The sequence below is a fragment of the Salminus brasiliensis genome, chromosome 20 (assembly GCF_030463535.1).
Source record: "Salminus brasiliensis chromosome 20, fSalBra1.hap2, whole genome shotgun sequence".
Taxonomy (NCBI): domain Eukaryota; kingdom Metazoa; phylum Chordata; class Actinopteri; order Characiformes; family Bryconidae; genus Salminus; species Salminus brasiliensis.
Window position 1 is genome coordinate 7,541,710 of NC_132897.1, and position 13,930 is coordinate 7,555,639.

The 13,930-nt window shown below is 40.9% G+C and overlaps 2 protein-coding genes across 2 annotated transcripts in view; both read right to left on the bottom strand.

The window, feature by feature from the left end:
• npdc1b (neural proliferation, differentiation and control, 1b) overlaps positions 1-4,735 on the bottom strand; it is a 43,998-nt gene extending 39,263 nt beyond the window's left edge. Inside the window, exon 1 of the mRNA XM_072665102.1 lies at positions 4,363-4,735. Coding sequence (XP_072521203.1) covers positions 4,363-4,474 — 112 coding nt within the window. The 5' untranslated portion in view covers positions 4,475-4,735. The remainder of the gene's footprint in view (positions 1-4,362) is intronic.
• A 4,131-nt stretch (positions 4,736-8,866) lies between these two features.
• niban2b (niban apoptosis regulator 2b) overlaps positions 8,867-13,930 on the bottom strand; it is a 44,918-nt gene continuing 39,854 nt past the window's right edge. The window contains exons 11-14 of the mRNA XM_072664842.1: positions 11,977-12,090; positions 11,759-11,866; positions 11,536-11,647; positions 8,867-11,106 (exon numbers count right to left, since the gene is read on the bottom strand). Coding sequence (XP_072520943.1) covers positions 10,058-11,106; positions 11,536-11,647; positions 11,759-11,866; positions 11,977-12,090 — 1,383 coding nt within the window. The 3' untranslated portion in view covers positions 8,867-10,057. The remainder of the gene's footprint in view (positions 11,107-11,535; positions 11,648-11,758; positions 11,867-11,976; positions 12,091-13,930) is intronic.

A 13,930-nucleotide genomic window follows, 5' to 3' on the forward strand; every position in this document is an offset into this window, starting at 1 on the left:
CGATACCATTGCTGTATTAATAAACCATATACCTCACCATGTGGGAGAGACGTAAGGCATTAGGATTGACTTAATCATTACTTTATAAAATATAACAAATCAACACATAGATAAATGTACAAACATTTATGAACATGTACTGGTAGTGTACATGTAGTGGTATTGACCAGCGAGGAGTGCCCACTGATACGGCATGATTTTGCTTAAAAACAGTGGTTTTATTTATTTATTTATTTTTGTATATTTAGGATTTATTAAAATTGATACATTTTTATATTTATATATATTATATAATTCCAATGCCTGAATATTCTTAATTACCAAAAGTTCATTGCTCTTTATAAAGTGTAGAAGCATTATGATGTTATTACATTATAATATATGAATATATGATAATATATTTATAGCATAAAATGATCTAAAAATGACAATAACATTATTTACTGCAAACATTACTGAAAGACTATATTTTGGCATTTGTTCTACCCACCAAAAACTGTACTGCAGGTGTTAGCAAGGTGGCTACCTTGCTTATCTACACAAATTTCTCAATTTAGCTCATTTTCTCTTAAAAAAGGAAAATCCTGGATAAGCCAGCTTGATATGCCAGTAATCCATCTTTCAAATCTGTCTTCTGATTTGAAGTGCGACATATTTCAAAATATGCTATATTTTCTGTGACATTATTGTCAGTAGCCATGAATGATTTCTGCAAAGTACAGCTTTCCCATCCCATTATGCTGCAATCTGTAGCCACGTTTCAGTTGAACTGTGTCTTTAAGAAAGAAATAAGATGTCTGGTTTAATGTCTGAGGTAGGAAGATGCCAGCTTGGTTGTATTTATTAGCCTTCAGATCAATAGCTAGGCTAGCAGTCAGGCCTGGATGAGCACTGCAGGGATTCCCAATGCACAATGCATGCTGGGTATTGTAGTGCTAGAGCCCTGATGAATAAAGACACTCGATGAATGAGGGATATTGAGGCTAAGGGGTTCCAATGCTAGCATCCTAACACTACCTTCACTGTAGCTGGTACAACTCTACCACCACCATTTTTTGCTGAGCAACACGGTTTTGCACAACGAGAATTGTGTAGATCACAAAACACAACCTGGACCTGAAGCTAGAGGCAGGAACATTGATCTTCACCGCATCTGCACTTCCCTCAACACACAACCTGCTTGACAGTACGCTTCGTTCCTCTACGCTCTGTTTTGTAGACAATAAGGTCCAATAAAGACCAGCCCTCCTGCTAGGCAACAGAAGAGAGCGGCTCATGCCGAGACACAGCATCGCTCATATTGTAGCAATCACTGGCTCTGAGAACCTGCGCCATGGAAACACAAACACTGCAGAGCTCGCAGAGCCGTATCAGCAGCAGGACGGAGCGGAGATAAGACATCAAGATTGAATTAGTTGATTAAACAAAAGCTCGTGCAGGCTGGTGTAGGATGCATGTGTGTGTGGAGGGTGGAGGGTGGGAGGTGTAATGTGATTGTTTGTAATATGTGGTATCATAAGGGTTTGAGGTTCGATTGCCGATAGGCTTGAATGTGTTGGATGTAGGCTGGTGCAGTTGGGGGGGGGGGGTCGTTCTACTGCCCAGTGGTCGTTCTACTGCTATCTAAATACTCACATGCCTGGGTGACACAGAGGACGTGTTAAGTGATTCACTTTCTTATTTCCATGACTGCCAGTTTCCATGTAGATAAGAGGTGAAAGTAGCAACTCTCTACAGATGCCCCGGGCACTGACGTTCTCCTTTGTTTTAATGGATTTCTTCAAATTAAGTTTCATTTCTAAGCTAGGTTTTATTTTCAGAAAAATTATATATAATTTTGCTCAGAGTCTATTTACATTCATCCTTCCAATGAATTTCACACTGCTAAATTAGCCCAACAGTAGACTATGATTATGCACAATATGAGTTGCATATATCATCTTATTGCACAAAAACATATCTCACATATCTGTTAATAAAAAAAACAGCCTGGCCTGCTCAAACTGGTCAAGCTGGTTGACCAGTTTAGCTCTTGACCAGTATAGGGTATATTTTTGTTTGAGTTTGATGGTTGAACTGGTCTACAAGCACGATTACCCTGACCAAGCTAGACCACCAGTATGACTATACAGCTTGACCAGCATTACTAGCAAGACCTTCTGGTTGACCAGAAATTTAATGAAACATACACTATGTTGGTCAAGAGCTACTTAACCAGCTGGCTTACCAGTATATGGTAGTGGTTTTTTACCTGGATGACCAGCTTTTCAACCACCTCGGCCATCAAGAACCAGCTTACACTATCTAAAACCATCTACCAGCAAGGATCAATTTTAGTTTTTTTTGTTGAAATTATTTGATCTGGTAGATGTTCTTTACCTGGTGTTACAAATTCATGACAAATGGACCAATAGAAATGCTCCAAATGACATTGGAGTGAGAAGTACTTTTACACTTTACACTTCCATTGAAAGTTAAGAAGGTTTTTTATTTTTTTGCAGTTTTGACATTTTGGAGATCAGGAAAATTCCCACCCCCTATAGATATGTAGATATGTTGGTACATTGTGGTACCAATGTGGTAGGTTAAAGCTAAAGTTGGCTAATGCTAACCATTGCTATTTTCATCTATTTTCATTCAGGCATACAGTACATGCTAAATCTCTATTTGTTAGCAAACAGTTATTAAAAGTACATAAAATTTGTCTTAGCTAATAACAAGTGGTAAATAAAGGCCCTATTAGACACATTACATTAGGCTCTGTTTTTCTTATTAAAATACAGCCTGAAAATCTTATTTATACTTATTTATGTTTTCATGGGTCGTGTCCATGATTTTTGGTCTTCTCAATTATTAGCGATTATTCGGCAGTTATAATATATATATATATGCCTTGTTTCCTTTAATTTCATTTATATAATTTCTAATTTTATCATAATTGCATGCAATCACACATGCAAGGCATTAATACCAATTATTACCTTACACTTACTCATTATTCTATTATTACTTATTAATTATTATTCTAATTATGCAGTATTATCACTTATAATGGCCAGAAGACACTTGCAGGATATGCAAAAGGGTACACACAATACATATTGATTAGATATGAATCATTGAACAGCTGCCACAAGCTACAAAACACAACACTGCTGTGACTGAGACACCTTCTTAAAACCATTAAGGCCAGAAAAAGGCCATCATATTAAACAAGGCTCGTCCAAGTGTTCGTTGGACGGTAGCTCTATGAATAAAGAGACTTATATGAGCATTTCTTCAAAAGACATTATAAGTAGCTGTTCGTTGCTAAATAGCTGTCTCAAGCTACATGTTCCAGTACTGAGGAACACTTGATGAGAACCGGTGTGGCCAGAGGAACACTCATCAAATGAATTATTAAAGCCAAGCTTGCCTGAATGTGTGTGTATTAGCCTTACTGGCCACTATGGGCCTTCGCTGATGACAGATCAGAGGGTCCACATCTCCTACACTTGCGTCACATATGGCTAATCTGTTTTCCCCTGGCCAGATGGATCAGGCAGTACACTTAGCCCTGCTTGGCCTCAGCATCTTAGACTCACAAAGCCTGGTACGTTCATTACGGCTCACTTAGACTAATGGTTAGTAACGCAGACTAACAGGGCTTTCAGTCATAAAGCTAAAGAGGTTAGGGCTCAATGTTAGCAAGGTTTGCATGGGGGGCCGTAAACGAATGTGCATACTTGCCTCATCACTGGACTGGCCGGCTGAGACTGTTGAGAAGGTCCTGATTATGATTTATGGGTCAATAATATTAAATGTTTAAATGTAAAACCTAGAATAAGCCATTTTATCTGTTGTAATGACAAAAATATAGAAAAGCTCTGATCTAAGCTGGTTGGTTTGATTTTCAGCATCCTGCCATGCTACAGCACACTTAATTTTTTTTGCTATGGGATAAATGATGGTTGTGCTGGTGGAGGCCAGATTTTGCAAATAAGGCAAAAGCAGCGTGTGCTATCATAATGAAAAATACTCATTATTTTTATAGTAATCTTATTACTGTAGTTTTACCACAATTTTCAACCTAAATATAACAGATTACAATAAGGCAGTACTCTAGACCTACTGTAGGATGTTATCATACATCATACACATTAGAAATACCATAATTTCCAATATTATTCATCTAAATACACTAAAAACTAACAGTATCTTGGGTGTACTCGATTCCAACCTGTTCATCCACTCCACATAAATAAAATAAATCAATAACCACATACCCTGCAGCCATATTTTATTCACGAGGAGCCTCTGATTCAGGTAAACACAGCGCACTATTTTTTCCGGCGGAAGCTAAGCGTCCACAGCATCGTTTACCTGCCATAGTAGAGCTGATAGCGATGGTGGTGAGTAGGAGCGCCTGGGTGAGGAGCGAGGCCCTCGGTGTGCTCCGCGCTCCTCTCTGCGCGTCTCCTCGTGCTGAAGGCATGCTGCGGCTGCAGAGCTCCCTTATGATCGCTGTGGATGAGTGCGGGACCCGGGGCTCAGCATCCCCCCCCCGGCCCGAGACGACTGGGAACACCGAGAAAGCTCTGATTTTCTGAAACAGAGCCCTCCGCACGTCCGCAGACACAGCGGTGCTCAGTCGCACATCAGTGAACCTGCTTCTCCAGCTCCTCCTCCTCCTCCTTCTGCTGCTGCTGCTGCTGCTGCTGCTACTGGTGTCCCGTCCAGCCCCGCTCCTGCCTGCGGAGGATCAGCGCCCCAGCCACGTAGGGCAGTGACGTCATGACGCTGCCTCGCTGTGCTCTCTACTGATCATTGAATATATTCAGGATTACTAGACATACTGTATAATACCTGCTGTCATACAGTGCAGTACATACTGCGTAATAATGCATTATACTGGACAATACATGGTGTATAATTACAGCTATTATACCGTACTAAACACACTATAATAATCCTATAATAAATGCTGTATATTAACAGCCCTGGGCAAAACTATTGGACAATGCAGGCAATAGGGGTTTTCTGGGCAATTAGAAATTAAGCATTAGAAAAATGAACATGGGAATAAATCTATATAAGCAATACATTGTGATATGGCGTGTATGTGTGTATGTGTGTATGTGTCATTGCCAGCGCTCCTTTGATGTAGTATGTAAAGACTTACTACTCACTAAAACCAAAGCATGTGCTCATTATTGCTGTAGGAAATGTTTTTGTTGTTTTTACATTTTGTGCATAATATATATATATATATATATATATATATATATATATATATACAGTCATGCCCGAAAGTATTCATACCCCTGGCAAAGTTTGGCTTAAATTTACTTTTATTTAACCAGAAGTTATATTTTTGCCTTGAAACAACACAGGCATCTCCCAGGAGATAACACGATGATGTACAAGAGGCATCATTGTGGGAAAAAGTATTTCTCAGCTTTTATACACATTTGAAGAAAAAGTGGCATGTCCAAAATTATTCATACCCTTTGAAAACTGTCACAGTATATGGGAAAATCCAAAGTTCTATACCATTCCAAATAGTCCAAGCTGTTTTAAAGCATCCTAATTACCCTGATTCATTGGGAACAGCTGTTTTAATCAACTCAACAGGAGAAAAACAGCAGCTCTCTGCAGTTGGTTTGTGGACAGTCATGGCTAAGACAAAGGAGCTCACTAAGGACCTGCGGCTGTGCATTGTGGCCGCTCACAAGTCAGGAAAGGGCTATAAAGCCATATCAAAATGTTTTCAAGTTCCAGTGGCTACAGTGCAAAGTATTATTAAAAAATACAAGAAGTTCCGCACTGTGGAAAATCTCAGAAGATGTGGTCGGAAGCCAAAAGTGACACCTGTGCTGGCCAGGAGAATAGTGAGAGAGGTGAAGAAAAATCCAAGGATCACCACCAAGGCCATCCTGGTGAATCTGGACTCTGCTGGTGGCGACATCTCAAGGCAGACAGTTCAACGGACACTGCACACTGCTGGGTTCCACGGACGCAGGCCAAGGAGGACACCACTTTTCCAGAAAAGGCACACAAAAGCCCGCTTGACCTTTGCAAATGCTCATCTGGACAAAGAAGAAGACTTCTGGTGTTCTGTTTTATGGTCAGATGAAACAAAAATTTCATTGTTTGGCCACAATGATGTGTGCACCATTTGGCGTAAAAAAGGAGAAGCCTTCAACCCTAAGAACACCATCCCCACTGTCAAACATGGTGGTGGGAACCTAATGTTTTGGGGGTGTTTTTCAGCCAATGGACCAGGGAACTTGATCGCAGTAAATGGCACCATGAAAAAAGAGCAATACATCAAGATTCTCAACAACAACATCAGGCAGTCTGCAGAGAAACTTGGCCTTGGGAACCGGTGGACATTTCAGCACGACAACGACCCAAAACACACAGCCAAAGTGGTGAAGAAATGGTTAGCAGACAAAAACATTAATGTTTTGCAGTGGCCCAGCCAGAGTCCTGACTTGAATCCAATTGAGAATCTGTGGAGGGAGCTAAAGATCAGGGTGATGGCAAGGAGACCCTCGAACCTCAAAGAGTTGGAGCTCATCACTAAAGATGAATGGGCAAAAATACCAGTGGAGACATGCAAAAAGCTGGTTAGCAATTACAGGAAGCGTTTGATTGCTGTAATAGCCAATAAAGGCTTTTCTATTAATTATTGAGAAGGGTATGAATAATTTTGGACATGCCACTTTTTGTTCAAATGTGTATAAAAGCTGAGAAATATTTTTTCCCACAATGATGCCTCTTGTACATCATCGTGTTATCTCCTGGGAGATGCCTGTGTCATTTCCAGGCAAAAATATAATTTCTAGTTAAATAAAAGTAAATTTAAGTCAAACTTTGACAGGGGTATTAATACTTTCGGGCATGACTGTATATATATATATATATATATATATATATATATATATATATATATACATATACATATATACATACATATATACATACACACACAACATTTAGACTAGTAAAATGATCCAAAATCACTTAAGAAAAAAAAAAAAAAAAAAAAAAAACACAAAAAAAGAAATACACACAGACACACACTATCTAACTTTTCCCCCTTTGGCCACATAAACCTGAGGTACACATATCTAGTAAGAGTCAAATTTCATTGGTATATATCTATTTCCACTCCCAATAGATTTTGTTTTCAATCCCTCCCTCTATGAATCTTCACCGACATGCAATCTTTAGAAAATGTGCAGCAAATTCATTTCACAGTTCACGACTAAAGAAATTTCACATACAATAAACAAACCACAGTTAAATGACATATCAGGAATGTAACCATACAACAAGTCTTATTTTACTGGGGCTGGCAGGTTAGCTTATGGCTGGTGTGCTTGTAGGCCAAAATATTAGCTTGGGAATTGACAGTTATATTCGGACACTATAAAGCACTGTGGCCTACGTTTGTGTTGACTAAATTAATAAACTAATAAAGCAAACATTAACATTAGTATAAGGCACATTTTCAGGCACTCATTTTGTTTTATGGAAATATACTGTACATTCTAAATGTTACCCCTTAAAGGACTAAAGTGATTTTAAAAAAAGATTAAAAACAGATTAGATTACAGAAACAAAACTAAGAGTTCATCTTTAACCCTTCAAACAGCCTACAGCTCACTGGCCAACTACTATTACCAAAGAATAGTCCCTCCAGTTTGTACAGAAGTCCCTGCATTTACTGAGTAATACACCTTAGTGTGTGATCAGCCTTTCTGCGTTAAGTTGGGTTTTTACAGTACATCATTTTAATCAGAATGATTTCACTGTACCCCATCTGTATAAAGGTCACAATGCAATATTATTCAGTATACGTGGGGATTCTCAAAATGCATATAGACCACATATAAGCTTCAGTAGGCCTACAGTGAAATCTTTATTCTAACATGACCAAAAAAAAAAAGGGGGTCAATAATACTGTAGGATTCATTTGAAAAGGAAGGTCTTCGCTTATATCCCTTTAAATCTGGTCACTGTACCAAAAACCATCCATGGACGTGAGAACGCTGAACATGAGGATGCTGAAGTAAGGATTATAGTGCCCTCTAATGGCACAATGATTCAATAGGAAACAGAACTACACGCATGCACTACTACGGTCACCTTATTGACTTGTGCTTAGTAATGTCTAAAGCTTAGAGGTATCTTTGAACTATTAGTCTATTCTAACTAGCTAAGGTCTTTCTTGGGTAAATAGCAAAGCACTTTTGTAAGTCGCTCTGGATAAGAGCATCTGCTAAATGTCGTAAATGTAATTGTACGAGTCGAGAGATAGGACAATAAACATGACTGAAACAAAGGTCAAATCTAACTGATTTATTACCAATAATTTTCAATGCAACATAAAACCTTGAGAGGCAATGAAGTGCATTAGATAATAAATAAAAAAAAAAAGACAAAAATGGTTGAAACTGCATATGCAGACAGACTGAAGTCATGCCACAGAATATTTAAAAAAAAAAAAAAAAAAAAAAAAGATGAAGAGGGAGGGAAAAATGTTCTAGCCAGAGAGGTGCAGTCGTATAAAGCCCGGGTTCAAATATCACCAGCACATCAATAATCTTGACTGATTGTCATTTCAATTTGAAATACAACAGAACCCTCCTGGAAACACTTGCAGGTTACGGTCTACGGCCACTCAGACTGGTGGTCTGCCCAACGTCCATCTGGGTCAGTCATCACACTACTGCAGAGAGCAGGTGAGTCACCCATTAGTTTACACGGAAATCGGAATTAAAACGAGCGCATCATGCACAACTGTCAAAGGCAAAAGACATTATCCAGGGTTATAGTGTGGTCAGGGAAATGGTGGTCATCACTTCAAGGTGTGTAGAACCAAAAAAAAAAAAAAAGATGCATTTGTTGGCAGTGTTCAAACAAACCAAAAACAGCTGTCATCTCCCAGCGACCACCTCGCTCCAGCTTGGGGCTTGGGCACAGGCAAAGATCATAGCTTACTATCCAATATTTAATTATAGGCAAGACATTTTCACTTCACTTGTATTTTAGCATCATTTTATGCAAAGGAATTGCCAGAGAAGTCGAACTGAACAAAAGTTAAAATAGAAAAATTAATAGAAAAAGTAAAATTCAGTGTTTTTAAACCTGAAGTCAAGCAAGGCAGACGACAACAGGCTTACAACAATAAAGACTGTAAATTAAAATGCACACACACCATACCAGACTATTTAAAGGCATACCAGTATGGAGTCGGCTGTATAGTGTTGAGTATAGCAGTCTTCCTGTCAAATCTAACCCACACTCTTAAAAATAAAGGTGCTACAAAGGGTTCTTTAAGAGATGCCATAGAACAGGGGTGGACGATTCCAGTCCTGGAGGGCCAGTTTCACGCACAGGGTGCACTTTTTGTGCTTTTCCTGCTCGAGCACACCCTATTCAACCCCCCTTTTAGGAGAAGAACCTTTTACAGATCTAAAGAAGTGGATGTAATGGTTTCTTTCCAATTAAGAGGTTCTACACGCTCACCTCTCTTTCCAAAATGGTTCTTTATCAAACCAAATGTGGTTCTTCCTTTTTTATAGCAAGAGTGCACCTCTGTATTCTCAGCATCGTGCAGAAGAATATTAACCATCAACACAATCGTGAACAGCAAAAAAGCAGTAAAGCATGGCTATAAAACAATTAGTGAGGAATTATTGGAGGGAATTAGAAGGACATGGCATAGTAGGAGCATTTGTGTACAATGGTACGCTTATGACGGAGCCCAGTCATTAACATATGTGCAAAAAAGTGAAATGTGACACCTATTTTTATTCATTTATATGAGATATGTGAATCAAAAAAGGACTCACAACCGTCCAAGTTAAGCGTGCGCAACAGTTTATGTGTAAACAAACAAATAAACAACAAAGAAAAACACCATAAAACCCTCCTTTGTCAAGCGATCACTTGAATCACAGAGTGTAGACTATAGTAGAGTGGAGCGGAGCGAAGCACAGCAGTGGGCTGAAGTTTACTATTTAAAACAATGGAATTCTCAAAATACACACATTTCATTAGTGATCTATGTTTGTGATGCTGCCGGGACGGCTCCTTTCCCAGCATCCTCTTCTCCAGTTTCAGAGTCACTGTGCTTCTCTTTTCCCGACTCCCCCGCTTCTGTTTCCGTTGTTGCCATGGCAGCCTGAGGCTCCTCCTCCTCGGCAACCTCATTAGCAGGTGACTGGAAGCCGCTGTCGTTGTGGTGAAGCGAGGTGCTGTCGGCGGTTGTCTGCTGGAGTTCTGAGCGGGATTCTGAAACGGTCTCCACGGCAACCGCTTCCTGGCTTTGCTCTTCTTGCGTTGGTTGTGCGATTGGTTCTTCTGCCTTCGCTGGTGGTGGCTGCTGCTGCTGCTGCTGCTGCTCCTCAGGGTTCAAAGGCCCAGTCTTGTCCTCCTGGTTTGATGCTGGCTCTGCTGGTGCCTCGTTCTGGCTTGAAGCTGCAGGCTCCACCTTCTCGCTTCTCAGGGTCAGTGGTTGCTCCGCAGGTGAGGAGGTTTCTTCTGGTTCTGGAGAAGCTGCAGGCTCTCCATTCTGTTCGCTCTCTTCCTCCTGCACTGCGTTCTCTATCTCCTGGATGGCGCTCTCTATGGCCAGCTTGGTTTCTGGATCCTGTGGAGACTTTGGCACCGGCTCTTGCATGCTGGGATTTGCAGTTTCTTCTTTTCCTGTAGTTCCATTGGGTAATGCAAGAGGCGCTTCCTGTGGCACGCTGGTCACACTGGCTACTTCTTTTTCTGATGCTGAGGTGGATTTGGTGTCCGAGTCACCATCGCCCTCTTCTTCAGGGATGTCCTCCACCCCAGGCACCTCGACGCAGGACAGCGCTGTGGCCGTTCCATCTTCCTGGATCATAGAGACCACTTGCTTCATCCTGCGCCTCTTCTGGGTCACTGTGTCTCCTTCGTCACCACCAGGCTCTCCATCCACCTCCTCCCTCTCTCCTCCGTACTCCCCTGCCCAGTCAATGGGCGGGTTCTCCTCCAGCAGGTGCAGGTTAGGGTCACTGTTGGTCAGCACAATGCTGTCTCTGTAAAGGTTGTGCCGTCTCTGAACAGCAGCCTCTTTCACAGCTGGAAACAAGAGGATGGAGAAGAGTTAAAACCCTCAAAAGGGGGATAGAAACATACACTATATAGACAAAAGTATTGGGACACCTGCTTATTTACTGTTCCTTATAAAATCAAGGGTATTGGATGGAGCACAATCCCTTTCAGAGATACTACTCTATTGCCAAAAGAATAGGACTCTATAAACATGAACCTACTGGCACCATGCCTAATGCCAGGCGTGGACTAGAGGGGTATAATCCTATTCTATTGGCAATACTTTCTCTACAGGGACTAGACAAACTGTGTTTGTGTGTGCATTTGGACATCTGTGTCAGGAATGGGTGCAACCTACAGTAGCTGAATAACTAAAAGGGAAAACAAGCTCCTGGTAGTTTCAATGAAACCGTAGCAACAGTCAATAAATGTATTAAGCAATTGTAAATGCCTTACCCATCATGATGTCCTTCATGACTGTCTGAAGCACCACCTCCTCAAAGATATTCTCGACAAGAATGAATCGAGAGAAGTCTTCAAAGATCAGCTCTTGGAACTGAGGGAGATCCTACAGACGGAACATGTGTTTAGCATTTGGAGAAAAGCGATATACTGCATTTCCAGCATGCAATAAAACATGTAATGCTTTTCCATAGCAGTTGGTTCTTAAAAGTCTTACCGCAGAGCATGACTGAGAGAGCTGTTTCAGCATATAGGGGATGAAGATCTGAAGAAGGGCCTCTCTGAAGAATTTCTTACGTACGGTACTGCTGTCATAGTCAAATTTCTACAAAGATAAGACATTTGACAGCTTGACAAACACTCCTGGAAAATGAACATTTTCAGTATATGTACTTTTAAAGAGTTATAGGACACTGATGTTCTTCTCTGACTGACCTTGATGACCCGATCCTGGCATTTTTGGATGGTTTTGCAGAGGTCCTCCTCCTCCTGACCCTCCAGGCTTTGGTGCAGAAGCTGCTCAAACGTGTACACTGCATCATCCATTTGCTGCAATACAAATGGAGAATTTGAGTAGGGTTTAAATAAAAAAAGATCCCCTAGAAGCCAATTAAAATGACTAGTTTATCATCTGATAATGTTGTGAACATTTTATGATGGTGGTAATCAACAGTATTTCATCATGGTCCAACACTACCCGGAATAAAAATCGCAGTCTGGCTCGCACATTGAAAAATACCACACACCAAAAATACCACATACCAGGTCCACAACCCAAAAATACCCAGCCAAGAGCAGCTCTTCTGTCAGAAACCTTGTCTACAGGCAGGTCTAGACTTGGTCTAGAAGAATGTACATGTAACGTTTCTTCACCATGGGCACTGCTATTTTAAAGACCGTCCAAGACCAGGCTTAATTCTGCCTGATGTTTAGAGATGCCCTGACCTCAAAAGCCGCGTTCGAAAGCCTAGGCTGCAGCCATTTCTCGGACGCCATATCATATAAGGCTGTTCCAAAGTGTAGAACCCTTCGGAGCATCCAGAGCAGGGACCTTTCCGGTGATATCGCCATGCAGCCTGGTTAGCACACTGTTCCAGTTGGGTGACCAATAGGTCATCAAGAACTAGCTTTTATTGGGCAGTCCTACCGATGACCCGCCCTACCGAAGCTGCAGCCTAGGCTTTGGAACACATCACCTTCAAGGTGCTGACTGTTCACTTGCTACCCAACATATCCACCACCATTGTAGATCCTGTATTATCATCTAATGTTCTGCACTTAACCAGTCAGTGGTGCTAATGTTATGGCTGATTGATGACATTTTTATTCATGTACTAAATGGTGACATTTCTTCATGTCGACCACCAGGGGGCAAACTCCCCACAATAACACTGTTTCTTGTGAGAAAGTTCTGATCCCGCTCTGATAATGTACATGTTAGGTCTTGTGTCTCCACTCCCCCCTGTTCCAATAAAAGGCTGTTTGATTGTAGTGAATCAGTGAGTTCGCTAAAAGGACTCAGAATTGAAGAGAACAAAAGCTTAATCCATAGTTAGAAGAACACGGTCACTAACAGCTGCAACAAACAGGCTCGTTCAGTACTGCAACAAAGGCTTTCCCAGACAATATTAGCCCTAGCACTCAAACATTACATACACCATAACTAAATGTTTGTGGACACCCCTTCTAACGAATGCATTCAGCTTTTTTTTAAAAAAAACAAAAAAAAACACAACTACCAGTTTTACTTTATATTATATTGACAAAAGTATTGGGACATTCATTGTTTCTTGCTGCTTTTGTTGGAGTAACTGTTTCTACTGCTCAGAGGAAGCTTTCTACTAGATTTTGGACCAGCAATGCTGTTGATGCATTTAGTGACAAGAGCATCACCTTATCCCAAACCCCACAACTCATCCTAAAAAGTACTGTATGGAGAACCACCATCATCCCATACAGCACAGTTCCACTGCTTCACAGCTCAATGCTGGGAGGCTTTACACCCCTCCAGCCCACGCCTGCCAAAAGGTTCATGTGTATCTGCTCTAGAGAGTCCTATTCTATTGGCAATATTTCTTTACAAGGACCAGACTAGCTGTGTGTGCGTGAATTTGCACATCTGTGTCAGCAATGGATGCAACTTAAAGTAGCTGAATGCATTCATTAGAAGGGGTGTCCATAAACATTTGGACATATAGGGTATGTCATGGTAAAAACAGCAAAAACAGAGAAACAAGATTTTTGTGTGGACCTTGGTTCCAATTTGGCTCAGTTTGGTTGTTAACCGTTGAAAGAGACAGAACCCATGTAACTGGAGTCCGCCCCCTTCACCACAACAGCAGCAAGCCTTTTCACAGGGTACTGCATTTTATGCACAACACAACTTCAA